General features: G+C 39.8%; 1 protein-coding gene across 4 annotated transcripts; it reads left to right on the forward strand.

Moving 5' to 3' along the window:
- The first annotated feature begins 573 nt into the window (after positions 1 to 573).
- SOCS6 (suppressor of cytokine signaling 6) lies at positions 574 to 25892 on the forward strand. 4 transcript variants are annotated; one of them, XM_083450160.1, is made up of 2 exons: positions 574 to 755; positions 17702 to 25892. In XM_083450160.1, exon 2 carries the CDS (start codon positions 17825 to 17827, stop codon positions 19430 to 19432), a length of 1608 nt encoding a protein of 535 aa, XP_083306286.1. In that variant the 5' UTR covers positions 574 to 755; positions 17702 to 17824; the 3' UTR covers positions 19433 to 25892. The 4 variants fall into 4 exon arrangements, with proteins under 4 accessions (XP_083306286.1, XP_083306284.1, XP_083306287.1 ...); XM_083450158.1 differs by having other exon boundaries at positions 751 to 1258; XM_083450161.1 differs by lacking the exon at positions 574 to 755 and adding an exon at positions 5364 to 5467.

Here is a 25892-nt window from a genome sequence, read left to right on the forward strand (position 1 = left end):
TGTGTGTGTGATCAGGTGCGTAATTTCACCCACCACAAGAACCTTGGGAACTGTAGTTTGTGAAGTGTTGGGAATTTTAGCTCTCTGGGTGGTAAACCAGAATTTCCAACATTCCCCTGTGGGAAAATAATATGCTTTAAATTTATGGTACATATGAAGCTTTAGTATTGGAAGCTGCCCAGAATGACTGGGGCAACCCAGATGGGTGGGGTACAAATAATAATTTAGCAGCAGCAGCAGCATCCCACAGTAACATCCCTTCCCAGGACACTTGCTACAACAAAACAAAAAGCCAGCCAAATCTTCAGCCAAGGGAAAAAAAGTTGCAACGGCAGACAGCTCCCCGCAAGTTCGGTGCCCAAAACTCTCTTGTCCTCAGCTCCACGTGTCTGCTCCCCGACTTCCTGCAATCGTTCCCCACCCGCGGACGCCTGGCTACCTACGGGCATTTTGTAGTCTTCCCAACCCAGGCAAAAGCGCCAGTCCCTTCGGCTGGGCCACCTTTCCCTGCCCTCCCTGACTCGCTTCGGCAGAAGTCAAGTCCCAAGGCGAGTTAACTTCCGAGAGAGAGAGAGAGACAGAGACCTGGCGACCCCCAGCACATTTCGGGGGCTCCCTTAGGCTGGGCGCAAAGTGCGCGCCTCTCCGCCCGCTGCCCGGCAGGAGGATGGGGTGCGAGCTGCTACCCAGACGGGAGAAAAGGCAGACCGGGCAAGTCGGAGGAAAAGCCTTTTGTGCCCCAGGTGAAGAGCCGGGTAAGTAAAGTGAGGAGGAAACTGCTGCGTGAAGTGAGCCTGGCGCCGGGAGAGAACAAACAAAAGGGGGGCGAATGTCCGCGGGGAGCAAGAAGGGAAGGCGAGTTATGCACGGGGAGGGGGCGTCCGTGGACAGCGAATAGGCGGCCGAGAGGGAGAGCGCCGGCTTGGGCTCTGTACCCCTCAGCGGGGCGGGGGGTGGCTGCTACTGCGTGCGCGCGCGGAGCTTCCTTGCATGCGGGCTGGCGGCGGCCTCGCTGCCCCCCTCGCGCCCCTGAGAAGACGGGGGGTGAAGGAGGAGGAAGCAGGAGAGGAGGCGGAGGAAACTGCAACGCCAGGAGGAGGAGGAGGAAGCGGCGGCGGAGGCGACCGACGAGAAGGGAGCCTGGCGGAGGCGGAGCCGGCGCTCGAGCCCGGCCGGCCTGCACTCCGCGCAGCACGGCCGCCGCCGCCGCCGCCGCTATCGCCAGCAGCAGCAGCACCACCAGCACCAGCCTCTCCCGGTGAGTAAACATGGCCTGCCCCCCCCCTTCTCCCGTGTATGCTTTGCAAGGGGACTCGAGGCCTCGGTGGAGATTGGGCAGCCAGGCCCGGAGTTGCGAGGGGAGCTGCGGCCTCCGCGGAGCAGTGGCCTGGCGCGGCCCCGCCGGCTCGCCCTGCCCAGCCCCGCGCTCGCCTTTTGTTCCGGCTGCCGCTTGGGCTGGCGCGGCCGGGGCCTGGAGAGAGAGAGGGACGGGGAGAGAGGGTGCGCCGCGGCCTGCAGTGGGGCCAGGAGCTGGGGAGGCAGCAGCGTGGGAGCCTCGCGCAGGGCACCCTCCTCCTCCTCCCCGCGCTCCCACCTCCGCCTCGGCCGGGTGTTGTCATACGGAAACCTCCTAGGAAATGCCCGAAGAACGGGGCGGCGTTTGCTCCAGGGCCGCAAGGAGCGTGGGCATCCTGTGCTATTCCCCGATCCTAAACAACGAGCAGCTCTGTACCTGGATCACTTGCCTTTCTGTACTTCAGCTAAGAGACCCTGGTCGTAAACTTTTTTTTAAACAGCGTTACGCCCCTAAGCGGTGTTTTGTTTGTTTGTTTAGTCTTTGCAAACCAGGATCCTAAATTCCTCCCCCCCCCCCCCACGCACACTGCCCAACTTCAGATGTTTTTTGGCTTTCTCCCGTGTAGTTTTTTGACTTTCCTTTCAGCTGCAGAGAGTAACAACAAGCTGGGAGAAGGGGGGGGGAGACTGAGATTGACAGTGGGAAGACCCTAAGAGCTGTCCTTTTTATAACCTGTGAGACCCATACCCTTTTCTTCTTTCTGTCATCAGAAACAGTGAAGTTTGCAGAGAATTGTTTCTGTTTTGAGGTAGGCCTCTGAGTTTCGCTACCAAACTGAGTGCAATGATTTTCTCTCTCTCGTGTAGCCACTCATTAAAAGAGCACATCACTGCATCCTCCACCTCCATCTTGAAAAGTGTCTCTGGCTTTTTGAGTACTAGACAGTAGCTGTCATAAGGGTCCCAAAGTGTAAAAGATTAAAAGCAGTTACAAACTTCAGTTTGTATAAGTGTATGCAAGCTTTCCAGTTTCACAGAGCTGTTTGGGCAGTAGTAAAAATATTATTATTATTTAAGCATTTTTGAAAACAACAACGACGTTCTTTGTATTTCAACTTTTGCTAAACTTATTTTATCATATGGTTTGCTTTCCTGTCAGTTGTAGTAATATATATCATGCATCAAGGTGCACAGAATGACAAAGTTCTGATAAAGGAGAAACGGACCATTAATCAAAATGGGACAAATTCAGCTGAAGTCAAGGACACTTGCTTCCAAGTCAGGTGTTTAGGATTGGTACCTTTGATTCCAGATAGAGTACTAGCCAATCAAGATTAATCTCTGTATTCTGAAAAATTATTACTATAATCTCACCATGTTGACACAAGTAAAATATGAATCCAACTTGAATTTCAATAAAATAATGACTTTTATTTGAAAATATGATCTTATTGAATTGTGATCTTATGTAAAGTAACCACCGTGAGATCTTGGGATGAAAGGTGGCATATAAATCTAATAAATAAAATAAATAATAAAAATTGTAAAAAAGAAAATAAAAGAGGACAGTTCTGTATTACTGAATAGTCCTTAGTTAGTCTACAATTTAAACAAAGGTCAGTGATAGTTTTGTTCTTCACCCTACCTCTCCTTTCTCAGCACAATGGCCTAATTTATCAGTAGGGTGGAGTAAATCTGTTTAAGATTCTGTGCTTTTACTATGTGCTTTGAAGGAGTTTTGGGATATGGATCTCCTGACACAGACTCTGATTATTCTGAGCTTTGATCCCTTTAGCAGAGAAGCAGCCTACAAAGAACTCTTCGTACATAAAATCTGATTTTGTTCTTGGTGCTGTAGCAGCATAAGCCCAGACCAATGCTAATAAAGCAGCATTCTATCCTGTTTCTACAGTGAGAACAGCAGATGGGGAGGAAGCCTTTGTTGCAAGATGACCTGTCTGTTTGCCTTCCTTGTGCTGTTTAAATTGAGGTGCATATGTAATATAGCACTGGAGCAAAAAGCTGTACAGCCTAAAACTGAACATTAATCACACAAATAAAGGCTCAATAAATGGTGGAGCAATTTCACACATGGGGAAGGTATCACGTACGTGAGTGTTCACGAGATTTCCCTACCCCACTTATTTAAAATGCTATGTTAAATGCTTCTGCTGCTGTGGTACAGTATTGAGGGCTCAGTCTCTTTATACAAAAGAAACAAGCAAGCCTCAAAACAAACCAAGGGAATTTGTCATTTGCAACCAGTGGTAGCATGGGTGTCAATGATGTTTGCACAAGCGCACAGTCTATAGGACACTCCAGGAAGTAATGAATGAGTAAATCTGAGAGAAATTACATTTTTTTCTGGTGATTAAATATAGGAGTTTTGTTATTTTGCAAAAAATGTGTATCTAGTGTATGATTATTGCATAAAGTTGCAATTATATTAAACATTCTGGAGCTTCTCTATATACAGCTCTACTGATTTAAAGAGAACCTTTGTTCCACTACATATATTTACAGTGGTACCTCGGGTTACATACGCTTCAGGTTACATACACTTCAGGTTACAGACTCGGCTAACCCAGAAATATTACCTCAGGTTAAGAACTTTGCTTCAGGATGAGAACAGAAATTGTGCTCCGGCTGCGTGGCAGCAGCAGGAGGCCCCATTAGCTAAAGTGGTGCTTCAGGTTAAGAACAGTTTCAGGTTAACCTGAGGTACCACTGTACAAACATTGCATTCCCTTCCTCCCTCAGAGTTACTGCATATAGTAAAAAAGGAATGTTATCCTATATGTAATTTCTCATGCTCTGTCATGGTCTAGTCTGCCATATGAATTGCTTTTTCTTTATATAATCAACCTTCATAATTTTCTTCCCTAAATTTTCCTGTTGAATCTTGCAGTTCAATAACATAGGACACTTGTTGACTTCTTCCAATTGCAAATATAGAGATAGAAAGCGCACAACATATTGGCAAACCTAATCAAACTTCAAAGAGTAAAGGTACTCAGATATACCAAATAGCTTTTTTTGGAAAAGCCAAAGTTTTATGCTTTTGTAGCTTAAGATAATTGGAAGGATCTGATTGCATATATATTGATTACAAAGTCCATATTAGGGCAATAGTTTTTGAAGCTCACCAAAATGCCATAAATTTGTGTGCAAGCTTTTGATTTCTGGAGAACTATTCATCAAGCTAGATGTTAAAACTGCAAGGGGTGAAGGGGACAGGAGGGGCTGCTGGTGTTAGTTAAGCTATCCATGTCTACATCTGGCAAGCTTTAAGGCGGAGCATGAGAGGAACTAGCAGACATTCAAATGATTTGCATTCAGGTTTCATGTTGCACTGTGGCCGCCTGAGAAGAAAATGCATGCATAACGACCAAGACACCATCTCTGCAAATATAACAACCAGCTGTAATTCAGTTCTGCTTCCATTCTTTGGTGAAACATACAGGTTCTTTTGGTTATGGGGTTGATGAATAAGGAGAAATGAGGTAATTTTTATATAAACAGAGGGAGATATTAATTTTAGGTGTGCTAGATAATAAAAGTACATAGAATCCAAATTGGTTATTTTTATCCATCATGCACCTTCAGATAATAAAGTCCCAGCTTTAGGTGGCATTTGATCTCCTTGTGGTTAGGAAATCCTGCTTTTGTAAAGTTAAATTAGGTATTTCTCAAGTTTATTGAGTTAGTATGCTTTGATTGTGTTCTCGAAGCTACCAGCATGAGTTTGACCAAACTGCGGGAGGCAGTGGAAGACAGGAGTGCCTGGCGTGCTCTGGTCCATGGGGTCACGAAGAGTCGGACACGACTAAACAACAACAAATGCTTTGATTATATTCTTTCAGTTAAATATGAGACTGCCTATTGGTAAATTTGGACTTAGGAATTCTATCTTCCCCATTTCCATTCAGGAAACCAGAAAATTCAGGATTCATTGTACAGTGGACTCTCCGGATGCGAACTTAATTCGTTCCAGGGGTCCATCTGCAACCTGAAAAGTCCGTATCCGGAGGTGCCGCTTCTGCACACATGCACACAGCATGATAGAGTGCTTCTGTTTATGCGCACGCTGCGAAACCTAGAAGTATACACTTCCAGGTTTGCCACATTCACAACCCGAAGTTTACGTATTCGGAGGGATACTTAAGTAGAGGTACAACTGTATAGTATTAAAATTTTTGAGTCTGATCATATGTATGCCTTACTGACTAGTCAGACTTATCAGTTACGTGAGCACAGGATTGCCTCTTTGGTTGTAATCTGTAAAAGTGTGGCATAACAGAACAGTTATGTGCACACTAACCTGCGAGTAATGTACATTGAATACAGTGGGACTTAAATCTGAGGATGTATGCTACTTAATTGCACTCTAAAGAAGTAATGTTGTGTAAGCAAAACTTTTGTCAGAACACAGAAATTAAATAACCAGCATTGTATGGCTTTTGATGGCACTTCAGGAAAATTCTGTGTCTGGAGGAAGCGTTCGTAGATGGATTTGGTTTGTGCTCTACACACTTCAATTGAAGTACATAATGCATAACATGTGTAATTGCATCAAGTTGTAAAGATACATGACGTTAACCACATTTTTCTTTAATGTAAGTGACTTCAGGTGACAAGATATGTGTGCCTCTTTTTAACAAAGCATAATGATGCTATCAGAAGAAGTCTCATTGAGATCTTGCAATGGAATATTCATTAACTGTGTTTAAATAAGGCAGCAATGTCATTGACAAAATGTATGCCTCTGATCTTCCAACAGGTAAATGTTATGATGTTGGGCATGTTTTATTTCTTTCAAGTATTAAGAGGAACGTTCTACTTAAAACATTTCATGGATAAAAAGTTGTATGATAACAGATACAGGCTATTTTAAGCCTATAGAGCCCTGTTCAGTAAATACATTACACAGTGGCCATACTTTTGAATTGAGGAAGCATAGGAGAGCCAGCCCACCAACAGTAGATACGCCTGCTGATTTGCTCCTGCATAAACTGTGACATAAGCAAAAATTCTTTAATTCCTCTTTCTCTAGTGAACAGTAAAAGTGGCTTTGGTAGAGCTTCTGTTACTTTTAATGAGAGGTCATCAAAGAATCCTTTGCCATAACGTTAGAAGGAGCAGCTGAGGTGCACTATGAGGGGAGGTTTCTATCAAAATCATAGCTACCCTGGTAAAATGAAGCTAACAAGTCCTGTGACAGAGGGCCAGTTCGTACATGTATGTATATTCTTGATTCTTCATTGTATAATCACTTAATAGGAAAAGGTAAAGGACCCCTGGACAGTTAAGTCCAGTCAAAGGGGGTTGCAGCGCTCATCTGGCTTTCAGGCCAAGGGAGCCGGTGTTTGTCCACAGACAGCTTTCCAGGTCATGTGGCCAGCATGAGTAAACCACTTCTGGTACAACAGAACACTGTGACGGAAGCCAGAGCACACGGAAATATTGTTTACCTTCCCACCGCAGCGGTACCTATTTATCTACTTGCACTGGCGTCTCTACCAAATTCTGAGGTGACATGAAAGTTTTATCTCTGGTGCTTGATATATGATGGCACATTAGTCACCAGATGCTGAATTATCTGGTAATTAACATACATGTGTGAACTGGCCTGCCTCAGCTTTGTGGGGAAAAAATCAAAGTATGCTATACTTTTGTTGCTTTGATTTTCCAATCAGTAGAAGCTGTAAGAATCAAGAAATAGCAGGAAATATTCCTCTCTAAATTTGTTTTTTTACATTTCTGTTGCTCTAATGGGTTAGAGAATTCAAAAAATAATATATAGGTATTATTGCTGCAGAAATCATTGAATTTTTATTTTTTTGCCTCATAAAATGCAAATGTGTTTACATTTACTGGGAGAAAAAACATTTCGCTTAATCCCAGTGTTCCGTTGGACATTTTGGCATGCCATCAAGCATAGTATTCTGAGCTGAATATCTGGGATGGGTCTTGGTGGCATGGTGTTACGGTGGTTCCAGTCCTTCCTGGAGCACCAGTTTTAGAAAGTTGTGGGAGATCTGTTTGATGCCACAGCCTATGGTGCCCTTTCGAGTTTTAGCTTGTTCCCACATCATCTTGCTGATGGGCACATCATCTTGTTGATGATAATTTTTAAAGCTACAGCATTTGAAACTCACCAGGTTCATTTTGTACCTGGCTATCTGCCACCTGTAAAGATGTCTGGGCACCAAGATGACATCGCCACCATCTGGAGGTGCATGCCTGGGGATCCTTGGATCTTGACTGTTTTCACACATCTTGTAGAATTCTATCTGTATCTGTACAATCAGAATTAATTTCAGGAATTAAAAAGTCATACTGCAAAATATGACTTTCGAGTCATCTGGCCCCAAAATGGCAACTAGGCATTCCATTTTGGCAATCGTAACTCAGGTTTAAGGAGCCATTTGGCGCCTAGCTTATATATCAGTGTTTCTAACACTGAGATGTTTTAAATAAAACTAATTTGCCTCCCCAAATAGTTGATTAATTTGAATCAACTTCAGAATTCAGCCCCCAGGTCCCAGGCACTCAGTTTATTAAAAGACTTCCTTCAACATTCCCACTCATGCTTTCAGGTACCTACAAATGCAAATGGGCACATTTTGTTGTTGTTTAGTCGTGTCCGACTCTTTGTGACCCCATGGACCAGAGCACGCCAGGCACTCCTGTCTTCCACTGCCTCCCACAGTTTGGTCAGACTCATGCTGGTAGCTTTGAGAACACTGTCCAACCATCTTGTCCTCTGTCCTCCCCTTCTCCTTGTGCCCTCAATCTTTCCCAGCATCAGGGTCTTTTCCAGGGAGTCTTCTCTTCTCATGAGGTGGCCAAAGTATTGGAGCCTCAGCTTCACGATCTGTCCTTCCAATGAGCACTCAGGGCTGATTTCCTTAAGAATGGAGAGGTTTGATCTTCTTGCAGTCCATGGGACTCTCAAGAGTCTCCTCCAATACCATAATTCAAAAGCGTCAATTTTTTAGTGACCAGCCTTCTTTATGGTCCAGCTCTCATTTCCATATATCACTACTGGGAAAACCATAGCTTTAACTATATGGACCTTTGCTGGCAAGGTGATGACTCTGCTTTTTAAGATGCTATCTAGGTTTGTCATTGCTTTTCTCCCAAGAAGCAGGTATCTTTTAATTTCGTGACTCCTGTTACTATCTGCAGTGATCATGGAGCCCAAGAAAGTAAAATCTCTCACTGCCTCCATTTCTTCCCCTTCTCAGTGAAACATCTCCAGATCAACATATGTAGGACAAAGCTGTGTATTTATTAGAGCACATTTACTAAATGCGGTGCACTTGTTTCTTTGCACACATTTGCCTCTCCTTTTGTGTTCATCATTGTGGCAGCTAGAGGAGTAAAAGTGTGACATTTGGTAGTAGACTTCGTTGTCCGTATTGAATTGACCACATGATCCCACCATTTAACAGCCACAAGTTCAGTTAGGAACATGTCAGTAGCAATCTTCCCCAACCAGATTCCCTCCACTCCCATCAGTTTCATTACCATATAGCTGTTCTAGCTAGGACAGAGGAATTATAGTCCAAAACATTGGTAGGGCACCAAGCTGGTCAAGGCTGGTCAATTTCTCAATTTATTGAGAAAGTACTTATGAAATAGCCTCCCTTTTTAGAACTAAAACCTTTATATCTACATGAGATTTATTTACACATGTTATTTATCCATTAATATACTTCATTATTTTGTTCTAGTCAAGCTTATTGTATATTGTAGATAGCTATGAAATGTGTTCAGTGGGGCTTACTCCTTATCAAGTGCTTAGAATTATAGCTATAGGTAAATGAAGGTCAGAAAACTATAAGAAATGACCTCACAATTGGGAGCATTAGTGTAGTGTATTCCCAGTGACTCATCTCAATCAGAAGGTGTTTTCCCCCCTGCATCCATCACAGCCCCACATACAGACAGCCTTAAGGTTATACAGGTATTAAATATTCAGAACAGGGGCTTTATAGTAAATACGTCTGAGTCAGATGGTTGAAGAGACAAAGTTTGATGCTGCAAATTGATTTGGTATAGGATCCAATTATACAGCATCCCAATGAAATTGATTGTGCTTGCAGAGTCACAGGGAATTTTTGGCTTGTGTTAGTTGGCTGTAGAATGAAATCTTTTGGCCAAATCTGCCATCTATCTCAGCTGTAATGTCACTCTTACAGATCCTTGCAAGCATTTATAGTAGCAAAACTTCTCTCAGACATTACAAAATCAAAAGGGAATTTCTTTTTTTAATATCTGCTAGCTGAAGACAGCAAAATATAAAAATGTGACATTGAAACCTTTGTCTGTTCTCATTTGGAGGGTGATTAACTATTCATGCAATTGTGCTGACATTGTGTTCTCATCTCTTGCATTGTTCTCCCCCTTTTTAAAAAAAAGACAAAAAGTTGCAAGATTTTATTTATATAGATCTCACACACTGTCAGCTCCTTCCGTGCTGCATAACTCAGGGAGCTTAAGCGTAGCATGCTCTTTACTCTGGAGAAATTTGCTTTGCAAGGATCTGTATTTGGTATGATTCAAAACTTGCTTAAGAGTTACTATTTAGAGTTGGAGCAATGGACCAGGCAGTTGCTAACATGCACTTCTTTATGTTAACTATTTTGTAGGACTTTGGGTTCAGCCCTTGATAGCATGAGCAGAAATGTGCTATTTTCATATTTATTTATTTTACAAATTTATAAACTGCTTCAAAGCTATGTACAGCAAGATAAAAATAATATAAAATAATTACACAAATATAAATTATTAAAACCATATTGACAAACTCTGACTATAATAAAACCATTCCTACAGATACACAGTTAATATTTCATAAATGGCTGGGTCATGCCATAGGGAAAGCCTTCTTAAAAACATTCAGTAGGCACCTAAGGATCACAGTGCTGGATGCCCGTTTAATTTTAGATGGTAATTGTTCCCAGACGGCTGCAGCTGCAGCATTAAATTCCTGTTTCTAATACAAACTAAGCTCATGTCTGGGGCCTGTGAAAATCTCAGTCGTGCCCCATTTGAGGAGCACAGTTTCCAGCCAGGGATATATGGGTTGAGGCATTCTCTTAGGTAACTTGGTCCCAAATATGCAATTATTTATAAAGTAGACAGATTTAATGTAGGATTATAAACATGTTTATTCCACTGAGTTCTGTAGAACTTTGTCCTGAATAACTGGAAATGACTACTTTCCCTGTGTGAACCTACTTGGACCCTAAGATCAACATCCAAGTCCTTTTCTCTGAGCTTCCTCTGAGAGCTGTTTGGAGTTTGGCAATAAGAGAATGGGCCTTCTCTCTGGTAGCCCCGCAGTTGTGGCATGCCCTCTCCAGGGAGTTTCCTGGTACTGAAAGTTGCCTACATTGGAAGGGGTTGGACTGAATGACTTGTGGTCCCTTCCAGTTCTACATTTTTATGATTGCATTAGTAATATTAAGTTATATCAACAGAAGCAATAATTCATTTTTTATAGATATATACTATATGGAAATTGATGCAAATATACACAGAAATATATTCACTATTGTTTGAAGGTGTCAGTGGAGCCTGTTTCCTTGCTGCATATGTATCTGACACAGGATTTTTAATTTCCACATCCGAAGCATATCAGATCAGGAACATTATTTGATATAATTGAATGGAAAAGTAATATTTATAAGCCCGTTTTTATAAACAGTTCAGAAGTATTTGCAGATTAGTGGCAGTATAAGAGCAATTTTGAAGTTATGGTACATCATTTTGATTTTAAATGTATTAACTTCGCATATATTGTAGTTGTGATATGACTGATAATACCAGTGTTATGACTTAGTTTACCTGTTGCTAAGCACTAATTATTACATAAGCATCATTTCTAATAGTTGGCTTATCTTGATGTTGTAATGTTGTAAGGATAGGAATCTTCTGTACTGTTCTTCAGATTCTACTTTGCAGACCTTGGAAGGAAACTGCTGTAGTGGTAACAATGTGAACATCACATTGTAGCTATTTAATATAGATGGACCAACTTCTTTTTTTATTCATCAAAAGTACAGTGGTACCTCAGGTTAAGTACTTAATTCGTTCTGGAGGTCCATTCTTAACCTGAAACTGTTTTTAACCTGAAGCACCACTTTAGCTAATGGGGCCTCCCGCTGCTGCTGCTGCGCCGCTGGAGCACAATTTCTGTTCTCATCCTGAAGCAAAGTTCTTAACCTGAGGTAATATTTCTGGGTTAGTGGAATCTGTAACCTGAAGCGTATGTAACCTGAAGCGTATGTAACCCAAGGTACCACTGTATTCTGTGCCTTTAAAAGCTTCCTGAACAGGGAATAATATAATGCTTACATTTCCCCCATTATGTGTAAGCCAGATACACCTGCCAAACTTTTGCAGAATTTGCTACAACTTGCTAAAATGTATTACCGGTTCTAGATTATTGCACCTGAGTTTCTTATCCTTTGTTCATTTTATATTGATGCCATTGAAATTGTGTTCTCTAAACACCAGTGTGCCCTCAAAAATAATTTCTCAAAAAGTAAATTGCATACCTTATGAGAACCATTTAATGATTGCAAAACAGATGTGTCATTGTTTACATACGACATGCACAACAGACCACCTCATTTGATACTGTCCCACTAGCAGTTTGAAAGTGGGTTAGAAGCCTATAGTTAAAACACAAATAACAGGCTTTGATGCCAGGTAGGAAATTTTGTAGCACTGGTGCATATCACTTTTTCTGATCTGAAATCATGGAAGATTTCCATATATTTGTTCCCAATGTGTGAACCTACAGAATACTCAGTAGTATATCTATTGAAAATGGCTCAAAATAGTTTTTAAAAGTAGAAAATGTGTTGGTATCAAAAAATGAGAAAAGTTTTAAAAGCAACTGGGTATTTTGTAATGTCAGAATGTGGAAAGCTGGTAACAGTGTACAGCGGTGATAGATCATGGAAGTTACAATTCATGTTTAGTATCCTTTTTTTAAAAAAGAGGATACTATATAAAAATGAAGATGTACCTTTTAACAAGTTGTCTATTTACCTTTACCCTTATATTTTGTTAAGCTGGTAAAACTTGACTTTCCACCATTTGCTGGAATTTGCTCTGTTTTGGCATTTACCTTTTAAAACCTGACACTCTGTCAAAGACTATTAAGTTAAAGTAGGACTTTTCCATAATTAGGTGAAGAAAGCATGGTGCTTTACTGGTACCAGTGTCCTTACTGCTTCTGTATACGTCTCAAAACTATAACCCGAATTAGATGTTACAGACAAGGTCAAATGCAAATTTGGACATATACCGTACCTGAGGCTGCGGGGAAGCAATGTGGGAAAGCTTTTGAGCATGAACCTGGTGGGCTTTTGGAGCCTGTATTTTTGAGACACCGGACTTACATTTGGCATTTTAAGAAGGCGCTGTATACCTTAAGAGCTTCTACAACCTTCACTCTAGCACGAGAATAAATATATTCTGCTGTCATTTTGTGTACAAGCTGTTCGACTCTTTAATGATACAAAAATGTTTCATACATGAGAGGCTTTGTTGTGTTTCTGTCACACTTGTGCCAATTTGCAAAAGTGAATATTGCAGCAGGTTTTATAAAAGGTTGTAAGAGTTATTAGCTGTGCTGACAGCACTTTTGTTGATAGGCAGATTTTCTAATTCAACCTTCATGTTTCTGAAGTTTGATGTGTCTGAATGTATCAGTATGTTAAATAAGGCATGGGGATGTTTGAAGGCGGAAAGGAAAGTTTTCAGATCTTAAGAAAAGAGATGGAAGAGCATTGATTCCCCCCCCCCTTCAATATTTTACAGTTACTTCTGATTTCTTCCTTCTTAACGTCTCATGATTTAATTACTATTGAATAAAAGTATTTAGGATATAAATTGTATGTTATTTGTAAATCACATTAGGGCAATCCAGATCAGACCTTTATTTTTCCTTTGAGTTCAGGGAAATCCAGTAAATGGCTAAAGAGTATCCAACCTTAAAGGGCATCAGATATCTTTTTGTTTTACTTTTAGAACAGAAATTTTAACTCAGATAATGGAAGAGTAGGAAAAAGCACTATGGTAGTTATGCCACTTCTGCAGAAGGCCTGAATGACTTGCACCCTGTGCACCCCCCATTTGCAGGAGAGGAGGTTGCATGCAAAAGGAAGAGGAACTGAGAATATGCTGGCCGATAAGTGGTTTTCAACATCATGATATATCACCAGCTAAATATCACAATATCTTGATACATCACGATATATATATCTGCTGTTGTCGTGGACCTTGGCAGGCCTCGTGACAGAGGTGACAGAGAGTCTTGCCCTTTCCATTCCATGATGGCGGAGGGGGTGCAGAGGGTCCTACTGTACCTCCCTGTAGCATCACTGTGCTTCCCTGCAGCAGCAGAGGGCCTTGACGGAGCTCCCTGTGGCAGTGGAGGGCTTTAAAATTTAAGGAAGTAGTAGATTTAATAAAAAATATTAAATAAACTTCCTTCTGCTTCCCCACTCAGAGATCTACCATATTTTCCCATGTATAAGTCTAGGCTTGTTTCCTAAAAATAATGACAAAAATTAGGGGGCATCTTATACATGGATACATCTTCCCCCATTTTCTTAAATCTGAGTGTGTGTCCCCCAAATACATGGGGGTGTCTTATAGACAGAAAAATACAGTAAGTGAAATATATGCATGCATAAGCCCCACTGAGTTCAACTAAACTACTTTCCTGGGAGTAAGCCTCATTGGATTCAATAGGGCTTGCGTGTGAGTAGACATGCATTTGCTTGCATTGCTTACCAAAAAACACTTTCCCTATCAATTCTCACATAGTACCCAACCTCCCATTCTCACATAGTACCCAACCTCCTATTTCAGCATAAATCTTCCCTCCATTCCCCACCCACACCGAAGGCCCCCCTCAAAGCCCTCATTCTACCAATCTCTCCCTTTTTATCACAGGGAGGGCAAACAAGTAAAAAGATAGTTTCCTTTATACAATAAAAAACTCTTTTTGATAGGGAGGAAAGCTGTTTAGGGAGAACCAACAACATAAACACCACCATAAAATAAAATAAACTCTTCCCCCTCTTTTTTTCATTGATGGGGAAAGAAAGAATTGCTTTCCAGTTCTTTGCTTGCATTCTTTGTTTACTGTCTAGCCGTGGGGGGTAGGGGGTGTTCCTCTGCATAATTAGCTGAGCCCTAAGTGGAAAGATACCGGTGAAGAGTTGAAACTCTTTATCACGATGTTATTTCAATACAGGTATTCAACGAAATGGTGATTTATTGGGCAGCCCTATTTACATGTAGGCAAAATGATTGTGACAGTAGTTCTTGGCTTGGAGAATAAATTTGTTAATAACCTACAAATGAAGTTTCTGAGTATGAACAGTGACACATCTGCAATGACCTGCTACAATGATGGGAGTCCCAGATTAGCTCTACTGATGTGCCAGCCTTGCTACTGCTTTGCCGTTCTCCATAGGAAAGCTGGAGTGTTAAGTCTCTGCTTCAGCAACCAATTGTGTTTTGACATTACATTTAAATTCACAGACCACTGACAAATCACATTAATGACTGTTAATCTGCCTCAAGAGGCTGATCCACCATAGACATGAGAACCTATGTGTATATTATACAGCATTTTCAATATTAAAACAGAGATAAAGCATAACACAAAAAGTTCTAAAAAGCCTGAGCCAAATACAAAGGGCTGACTCATTGCTGCTGTAATATTGAACCATGGTGTAGCATTACATCTGAACTGGGTGTACTTGCTTTTAATGAAGTCTGATAATGATACAAAGCATAAAATTTAGGACTGCTGCTAAAACTTCCTTGAAATTTGTAATTGTTGCAAATTTCCTCAGAATTATTGTAGAGAAGATAAACAGGAAGCAATGATGAATTTCACTGTAGGTAATTACTCCAGTTGATCAGTATTACTTAATAATTAGAGAGTTGTTTTCAGTTGAACTCTGCTATTTTCTAGGCATATTTTTATTTGTTTACCTGTAGAAGGTCAGTGGGACCTGAACATTCTCAAGGTTAAATACAAAGTCAGTGGCTGACTGTTGCAAGGCCAGAGACAAATCCAATTAAAATAAGTGAGAGTCTTCTCAGTGAAATCAGTAGCTTTAGGTCAGAGCTGTAATTGATTAAATGACGTTTATCTTTGCACAGACAATCTGCAGCATACACAAGGTTATTCTGCCGCACACTAATTGTGAGAATGTCCTAATCCAGAATACTTGCTCTTGAATCCTTTTAGAGCTATTAAGGAAGTAAGATAAGTGTTGTGTAATTATTCCATATGAAGTAGTTTGCAGATCACACTATAAGTGCTGTAGAAATCAATTTAGTCATATTTTCTGAATCTTTTACATTAAATAAATTGGCTGCCTGGAGATAAAGACTAATATCCCAAAATAGCAGTAGATCTCTCCCCCCCCCCAAAAAAAATATTTAAATCTCAAATACAGTGTAAGATGTAGAAGATTTGACACGACAATTTGGAGTCCGTTACACTTTTTCAGCTTCTATGATTGCTCCACAAGTACTGGAAATTTACTTAGGCTGCAATTGAAAGCACACTTATTAGTGAGTATTCCCTCTTGAACAGACCTTTACTTTCTTCTGAAGAAAGTTTCCTAGGGTTTCACTGATAGTATGTTGCAGTAAGAAATGTTTGTGTGTCAGATATTTTATTTAGAATTTAATGTTTCTAATTTCAAATGCTTTAAAGCAAAACATGAAAATAGGTATAATAAACAGTAAAAGCTACTTTATCAGTACAACTAAAAAATAAAATAAAAGCTATACTGAAAATATGTAAGAATAAAATGTTAGTTTGAAGGACTATTAATGCAAAGGCTAAATTAACCACAGTGTTGGTGCGATTTTGTAAAGGTTCAACAAAAACTGAAGGTTATTAGAAACGACAAATTAAAATGAAATGTTTAGATACAAAGTTTTCTTTTATAAAGGGCATTGGTTTTACTTTTCTAGAATATCATATGTGCAGTCTTTCCACTAATAAAAACTTGCTCAGTAGGAAGCTATTATTGTGTACTTTCCAGAATAGTGTTATTAGATACTGTCAAATGGGTATCTAAGCAATAAATGTGTTAATCTGGTATCAAATGTTGTTGTTTAGAGTTCTAGTCTTGCTGGAAAATCTGGAAGCTGAACACTAAAGCTGCATGCAAAAATGCTGTGCTAAGTGTATAGTTAAGATATTTCAAACAAAAATACATAAGAAGAAATCCTAGATTGTTGTCTATTCATCATGCATAATCCTTCTCATAATGACTCTGAAAAATTAATACTTACTCTTAGTGGAACAGTTAATAAGAAAATTGAACTAGGTTCAAAAACTAGGTGTTTACAGCTACCCTACCCCTTGTCCTTGGAAGCTTTATAAGAAGCTGCTGCAGGAGAGGGATTGCGAGAAACATCATGGAAGGAGTGTTTCTTGGACTAAGGTGAAACTGGTGTGCATAATGTGCATTTTTAGCTCATACAGACTTTATTTTGGGTTTCTTTCTAGACTTTGGGAGCTGAGTTTGCTGAATTCACATAACAGTTACCAATATCAGAGGCACAGGTAGCAAATCATAACATTTGCAGGAAGGAGATTCCTAGCACAAGGTGAATCGTATTGCACTAAATGTGGGCTGGCCAATTGCCAGTAAAATAGTAACTCATGATGGGAGATATATTCTTCCTGTTCTGCAGTTGAATAACTTCTATTGAGTTCTTAAGGAGAAAGTAAGAGATTGCAATTAGTGAATTCATTAAGGGTCACAAAAGGCAGGAGTAGAGGCCAGGCTTTCCTTATATCAGTGTTGCCATTGATTATATAGAAGTGTACAGCTAATGTTGACTCAGTGTTAAAAGAGGAAAGAACGTTCTTTACCTACTCTGTAAACCTGCAATGCCTAGAGGAGTCATCGGTAATGTGTCATTGCATGATCTGTTCATGGAAACCCGATATCTCCATTTTCTTCTTTCTTTACTCACCCCTTGCGGGAAGTGTTTATAAAACTGGACATTCTCAAAGTATGCACCTTCTACAGAAAAGGAGAGTCATGAAAGATACTCACTTTCTTTGATAATGTGAAGAGAAGAGGTCTGTTGTAATTTTAATCCAAAGCTTAAGCCTCAAAAGACTGATCAGCCAACAAATCAAAGATGAATACAATAAAAAATATATAATATAGTTTGCAAATAAAAATGGCATATGATAGTATGTTGATATTTCTTGATGTTCCTTTAAGCTTATACTTTGGTTATGTAGATCTCTTTACCATTGCTGTTGTGTAAATAATGTGTCTTTCCAAATACATAAAATAATGTGTCTTTCTCCTCTTCCCCACAGGAAATGGGACTTCGAAGTTAAATGAGACTGGATAACGCACATCAATGAAGAAGCTCCTGCATTACATGCTTTAGGGGCAGAACTTCAGAAGAGTCAAACTGCCAGATTTGCTGTACTTTCATAATGAAGAAAATTAGTCTCAAGACCATTCGTAAGTCTTTTAATTTAAATAAGAGCAAAGATGAAAGTGACTTCGTTGTAGTTGCACAGCCATCGTTAAATGATTTTGGAAAAGATGACTCCTTGTTTGGTAGCTGCTATGGTAAAGATTTGCCGAGTTGTGACATCAACAGTGAAGATGAGAAAGGTGGAAAAAACAGATCGAAGAGTGAAAGCTTAATGGGTACGTTAAAAAGGCGGCTTTCAGCAAAACAAAAGCAGAAAGGCGGCAAAGGTAGCACGCCATCTGTTAGCTCTGCTGATGATGACACCTTCTCTTCTTCTTCTGCTCCAATAACCTTCAAAGATGTGAGAGCTCAGAGACCTCTTAGATCTACATCCCTCCGAAATCACCATTATAGCCCAACTCCGTGGCCGCTTCGTCCAACAAACTCAGAAGAAACATGTATAAAAATGGAAGTGAAAGTAAAGGCCTTGGTCCACTCCTCAAATCCAAGCCCTGCACTGAATGGTGTTCGCAAAGATTTCCATGACTTGCAGTCCGACAGTGTGTTCCAGGAACAAAACAATGCATTGAAAAGTACAGAATCTCAGAATGGAGATTTGCATCTCCATATTGATGAACATGTGCCTGTAGTTATTGGACTTATGCCTCAGGACTACATTCAGTATACTGTGCCTTTAGATGAGGGAATGTATCCTTTGGAAGGATCACGTAGTTACTGTTTGGATAGTTCCTCACCCATGGAGGTTTCGACGGTTTCTTCTCAAATGGGTGGCAGTGCATTTCACGAAGAAGAGGGTCCAGTGAGTCAAGATGTAGTAGTTACCCCAGATATCTTTGTTGACCAGGCAGTGAGTGGTTTATTAATTGGTACCACAGGAGTCATGTTGCAAAGCTCTAGAGTCAATCACAGTGATGTTCCTCCGCTCTCTCCATTGCTACCTCCAATACAGAATAATCAAATCCAAAGGAACTTTAATGGCTTAAACGCCACAGATGTCCATGTGGCTGAAAGTATGCGTTGCCATTTGAATTTTGATCCTAACTCTGCACCTGGAGTTGGAAGAGTTTATGATTCTGTACAAAACAGTGGCCCTATGGTTGTGACCAGCCTCACAGAAGAACTGAAAAAACTTGCAAAGCAAGGGTGGTACTGGGGCCCAATTACACGATGGGAAGCAGAAGGAAAATTGGCCAATGTTCCTGATGGCTCGTTTCTTGTACGAGATAGCTCTGATGACCGCTATCTTTTAAGTTTGAGTTTCCGTTCCCATGGGAAAACTCTTCATACAAGAATTGAGCATTCAAATGGCAGATTTAGCTTTTATGAACAACCAGATGTGGAGGGACATACTTCTATAGTTGATCTCATCGAACACTCCATCAGGGACTCTGAAAATGGAGCATTTTGCTATTCAAGGTCTCGATTGCCTGGATCTACAACTTACCCAGTCAGACTGACCAATCCAGTATCTCGTTTTATGCAGGTGCGCTCGTTGCAGTATCTGTGTCGCTTTGTTATACGCCAGTATACCAGAATAGATCTGATTCAGAAACTGCCTTTGCCAAACAAAATGAAGGATTATTTACAAGAAAAGCACTACTGAAGGCTTATGGGAACCTTGCATCTTGCACTTTGGGAACAACAACAAAATAAAATAAAGAAGAGAGATTGAAATACCGTTTACAAACTTTAATTGCTATCAGTCTTTTGCTGCCATAATTTCATTTTGTGCATAAAGAAGGGTAATTCATTTTTATTTGTTTAATGGGTGGTCTGGGTTTTATGTTTTAAAATAATGATCTCAGCATATTTTTTTTAGGAGAGTGAATAGCTATCTTTCATTCAGTGTGCAAAATAATCACAATGTGAATGATAAAAGTTTTCCTAAAATTCCCCATCTCCTTTGCTGCTAATCCACTGTGATTTTTATGCATTTGAAGCACATTTCATGTGTTTTCGACCATAAGTAAAAGTTGACACTTGATGGGATATGTTTTGTCTTTTTCAAACAGCCTGGTTTTGTTTTGTTTTGAATTTTTAAAAAGTGGAAAAATTGTGCCAGTGTACAGAATTTAGATGTATGCTGAGAAAGATTTCCCAGTATCCTGATTAAAAACATAAAGTTAACTATGGGCTGGAGGGAATGTGTGACGCAACAGTTATGCAACATATGTTTTGAAAGCCTCCTTTCTCCTAAACTAGTTTCAAAGATTGTATATATTGTTTTGCGCTTTTTTTTGTTAATTCTTAACCATTTTTTTAAGTTTTAAAAACAGCCTTTCAAAACAGACTTGGAAAAAAAATATTGCTAGTATTCTGTATTTAGACAAAAGTTAAATGTAAATCAGAGGCCATTTTAAAAAACTATTTGATATCCCTGTAAAACAGATTTTGACTAAGCTATGGTAGCACATGGTCGGATAACTGAAATCTATCCTTTTTCGGATAATTTCAACATAGTGGGTTCTTTGCCAGTAGGATTTTAAAAGTTATTATTTGACCAGAAGATCTAAACATTACCCCATATTTCCTGCAAAACTGAGACTTCATCTAGCCAAAGTTAAGCCAATTCAAATTTAATTAATTTCATAGATGAGTTATGCACATGCTTAAATTTCTCCCATAGAAATTGATGGGATTAGCAAGTACTTAACTTTGCTAGTTAATGCCCTTAAATGTTTTTTTATTTGCTTAGCATACATTTCCCATCATTATATTCATTTCAATATGTAAGATGGGAAGAGAATAAATTAAAATTATCCCCAAAGTTTCATTTTTAAAAAACCTTGCATGTTTTGAAATTAAGACTGAATTGATTACATTATGGCGTAATCCCTATAGGAAATATTTCAGTGCATTACCAGACTCATTTCTGCTTAGTCTTATTCAAAACAAGGAAAAGCAGTTCCATTTAATATGCGAGATATGGGAAAATCCTGCACTAGGTTTTCCAGAGGAAGATAGATTTACATAGTTTACACAATGGATCCAATCCAGAAGTTGGTTCTGTAGAAACCAGCGGGAGAAGTTGCTGCTGGACCTAAATGTAACTACCTAACTTTGGATTGGGGCCATTAAGATTTGTACTCATGGGACTGCTTCTACCGAGCATTATATGGTGGAAAGGAAGTATTCCTGTTTGCATTAAGGAAAGATCTAATTAATCAAAATGTTATCAAGCAGGAAACTGAACTCTGAAATTTCTGGAGGAAAAAAAGTAGTATTTTGGAGGCTAGTTTGTAGGTTACAAAATTTATTTTGTGCCATTTTCATGTGTCTTGTTTTAGTTTTATGTTTTTCCTCCTATCCTCTGAAAGATATGGCCATTAGTAATTTTCTTTTTCATCTTCCCATCTCAAAAATTCGAATACGTTTCTGTTTAGTAAAAAAATATTAAAGGGTGATAAAGTTTTGAAAAATCTTCGTTTCTGGATAATTCTCTATTGCTTGTTCTACCTAGCCTTTTTGTGCTCTGAATGAGTTTATAATATTAAAGTACAGTGTTGCTGCAAGGTGCTGCAATGGCGCCACATCCTGGGTTGCCTGAATCGATATGCTAAACTTCTATTTTTTAAAAAAATATTTTTAGATCATAGTGTTTAAAAAGAATATCAGAGGCAAAGCATGACTTTTGCTGTGGGAGTGAGAGGTGGAAGTGTCTCTCTTGCCCAGTTAAAATAGGTTCTGAGGTGTGGGGAGTATTTAGAGAGATGTATTCTTAAATTCCTGAGCAAAGTATTCATGTGTGTCACTTATTGGCTTTGCCATCCTGATATTTATGCAAAATCTTCATTTGGTTTTCTGATTTTTACCCCCAAAGCAAGACTACAAATTTTATACACAAAAGGCACAATAATATATACTATGGTACAGTGTTTTGAGTCTGAGGAAGAAAGAAGTAATCCATTTTATACAATAGGAAGCATACTTGTTAGCTTAATACCCTTGTCATTTGGGGGGGTGGGTGCGGGGTATTTCCCCTTCAAATGCAAAAATAAAATAAAAATCTGTGTGGTTGGAGTAAAAACGTTTCCTGGAACAATAATCTGTAGTATGGCAAAGGTCAAAAGTAAACATTATCCTGGTGTCTAAACTCTAAATAACAATGTTACGAGTTATGATGGTATTACAGTTCCATATGAGTTGTATATTTAGATCTCTAATGTTCCAGTCATATTGCTGTTCTGAGACAGCATGAACTTGCATGCTGCATTCCTTCTCATACTCTCTTCAGTTCATTTGTATTAAAAACAGGTTTTCAGAGGTGGTTCTTGCAATGCTGACCGATTAGCTTTTCACCGCTTTCCTCTTTGCTCTTGTAGCACAGTTCTACAGGAGCAGCTGCTTTCTTCCACTGTGCAGTTTAGTGGACTTGGGGAAGACATTGTGTCCCGATAAATGGCAACCTATAGTCATATACTCCATAAAAGTATTAAATTGTTAGATCTGCCTTTGTCCTTCCCGTTGCTAGGCCTTCATCTCCTAGCAAGCCAACCTCTCATCAGCTAGAGCAGCAACCACCAATACATACACTTTCCCTCAAACACATCTGGGCTAAGCAAGTGGTCCAGCTGGAAAAACTGCCCAGTAGGAGCAGCTATTTTATCTCTTGCTGCTGACAGCCACCTAGCAAATACCTGAGCGTGGATGAGCAGACATAAATGCAGCACTGATGCTGGTGTTTTGTTTCTGCTCTGAATGGTCCTGAAGCAAGTGACCAAGCTTGTTCAGGAGGTGGGGAAACATTTAAAGTCTAATCCAACACCATCTGCCCTGGAGGATCTTCTGGCCCAAAACTGCTTAGGACAATAAGACAGACAGAATGAGTGGCTTCTGCTCTATGTATTTCCAAGCTTCAGTTTGGCATTTTGGGGGGCAATTGCTCCTTGAGGTGAGTTGAATGAGTACATTTCAACTGAATGATTCCATTGAAAACACTTTTTGAATTGCCTTTATTGCTCTGTTCTTTGTACTTCATAGGATGGACATATCTCATTGCCACAAAGATCTATGTGTTACATTCAGTCACATTTTTGTGCATTTTATCTGGTTGCCTAAACGGCCTGCTCATATGTTCAGTGTAATAACAGAGCTTATTGCAAGACTTCATAACAACCTCCAACAAACATAGTCTGCTAGAAAGCAGAAGCCCCTGTTCACAGTTGCTGTTGAGTTTCTCCCGTGTGACATTGCTCATGCCAATAGATTACTCCTGCAAGCTGTTAATCTGAGTCATGTTTAAATTGCATTTAACGCATAGTGTATTCTTAGATTGACAGTTTATAACACTGAAGGAAAGGGACACTCTAAAGTTATGGGAGCACTAAATCAGTCAAGCTGCTCAGCATTTGTTTTAACCTGGTGAGGTAATTTCCTAAAGTTTTCTTACTATTCTATAAACAAACGGCATAGATTACATATCAACGTTTTTCTGCTGTTGAAACATCAGCAGAAATAATAAACAACTTCTGGGAGGGTTGGTGGAATACTTACGGTTGGTTATGATGAAAAACACTATTGCCTCTGCACTAGCATAGCTTGGTTAATAACTGCAGCTTAAACATGCTAATACTATAAGCAGAAAAGGCTATTGTAGATTGGCAGGAAAAATAGTGGTGTAAAATTAGACTGATAACAAGTTCATGATAAAAATAAGACAAAGAACTAATTAATTTGTATGGAGAAAGCAAATAAAGTCCGTAACATAGGAAGCTAGCTCAGTATTGTCCACACTGACTGGCAGGGACTCTTGAGGGTTTCAGGCAGGGGTCCCTCCAAGCCCTGGGGATGCCAGGGATTGAACTCCCGCAGGCAGGGCTCTATCACTGAGCTCTGGCCTTCGCTGGTGGGAGTGCATCACTTTAAAACAAAACTACTGATTACATTTTTCTGAGGGCAATAGCTGTATTTTATTAGTGTCCTTCCACCAGATAGTTTTTGGGAAAGCAAATGTGAACTGCAGCGGTGATTTCTGAGCTTACAATGAGTAGAATGTGGTGTAAGAAACAAAGGGAACAATCCAGTTTGACGAACCTCCACATATAGACAGTTGGATCCAAAAGCCCAAGACCCCAACAGGTCAGTATGTGGTGCCTCTGGCAGTCTGGCACCTGCATATTTAGTGTTGGTTGCAGTCCCAGCAGAGGGCCTCTGTAGCCAGTGTGTCCAACCGCTTGCTGCTCCCTCCTTTCTCAGATGTGGTCTGGAAAGCCTGAGACCCTTAGAAACCCCCTTCTCTGATGTGTTCCCAATGGACTGCGAGCACACAAAAGCTGAAGCAGACAGCTGTGCACCTGTGCTGCTGTTCCTTCAGAGGGATGGGCTAGACTTCTTTAAACTAGTCTACCCCCTAGCAGCACTATGGTTTCAATAATAAAGGGATTTTTTTGTTTCAAAGGTTGGATTATAAGCTTTTAATAGATTTCTTCTGTGGTTACAGCAAAAGCACCTGATAGTGCTGCTGAGATGTGCCTGCCTTGTTTCTTTGCTGCCTTTAATAGGCTATGAAATAACATCTGCACATTGGATATTTTCAAACCTGGTGTACTCAAGACTAGAGAGAGATAGCTTACATGCACAATACAGTGTAATGGTGATTCTGGCATATCAGTCCACGGGAAATAGACGTATTTTCCTTTCTTCACCTGTGAGGATAGTCCATTACTGTAAATCTGGCTTGCAATCATAGCAACAAAGTCTCCCTGAAATTTTGCCTTCTTTAAGGCCTTCCCCTTACACTTTCTGTTTTAGATCTTCATTAAGCAAACACACAGGCAACATTCTTAACAGACCCACTGTTCAAGTGCAGTTACATGACCAGCTAAGACCAGCTAATTTTTGTCAGACACTTCGTACGTTTAGATCTTCTAAAAGTAACATCCTACATCTGCAGAAGATGTTTACTCAAACCCAGCTTTCTCCTGTGGTGAATATGGTATTTTTGAATTAGGAAAGGTGGTAGCGCAGCTCTGAGCCCATTCCACAGCCTCAGTAGGAGCAGCAAAAAGAAGGAAGTTGGGACAGCTCTTTCAAAACTCTTCCAGATTGTGCTGTTGGGGGGGGGGGGGCAGGGAGAAGAAAGAAAGGTCGGATCAGTGTCTGTGAGGGTCAGAGCATTTTTTTATAGTGTAGAGAAGGAAGACCCTAGCAAAACTTAATTCATATGAAGCTTGAAGTATTTCCCCTAACAATGTTTGAGTACATTGCATATTTTCTAACTTGAGGCAAGTGATTCTTGGAGAGGGAGGAAATTCAACCAGAACTTTACTTACCCCCCCCCCTTTGCAATTCTGTCCATTATGTTCTGGTCCCAGGAGATCCAAGTCCTGCAAACCCAGGAAAGTCTTTGTTTTCAAAAATCCCCAGGTTATCTTTAATATTCATGTCAAGGTGCTTATCTCCATATGAACTCTTACTGCTGAACTTTGCAGAACATGCAGTTTTTTCGTACAAATTCATTTCTTAAATGTGTAAATATTGGAACTGTTAAGTGAAACCAAAATACCAGCAATATATTGACTGTGAATTCCAGTAAGGAAGGGTCTTCAGCTATATAACTTTCAAATTTTAAGCTAAAATATGGTCACATCAGCAATTGCTAATATTGTATCTTTGAATACTACAAAAATATATATGAAAGACATGCTCTTTGACAAAGATGGGATAGACCTTAAAATGACAAAATACTGTAGAGTTTGATGTATTTGGAGAATAGTCCAAACTCTTTATGCCAATAATGGGATGGGGCAGAAATTCTTATAGAATTTTGTACTACTACATATTGGGTTAAATAATTTTTATAGTGGTGATGGAGTGCCATGAAATTAATACTTAAAATCCAGATTGCTGTAGTTTACACTTTTCTGTATGTTTCCAACTGAGTGTGCATTATTTGTATTAAGCACACAACAGAATGAATTATCCAAAGTCCATTGATTTTAAATGTGTTTTGGTTTGTTAAAAAGATTATAGTAATTTCTTGCACATTTTTTGAAAAATTGTATAAGGATTTATGTATCTGCTTCTAGATACGGTGTGTAAATAAAAAAAACATTCACAAAAAA

Source organism: Podarcis tiliguerta (genome assembly GCF_965153285.1).
Source record: "Podarcis tiliguerta genome assembly, chromosome: 7".
Classification (NCBI taxonomy): Eukaryota; Metazoa; Chordata; class Lepidosauria; order Squamata; family Lacertidae; genus Podarcis; species Podarcis tiliguerta.

Coding starts and splice junctions, on each gene's coding strand:
- SOCS6 (XM_083450160.1), top strand. CDS start 17,825: ATGAAGAAAATTAGTCTCAAGACCATTCGTAAGTCTTTTAATTTAAAT.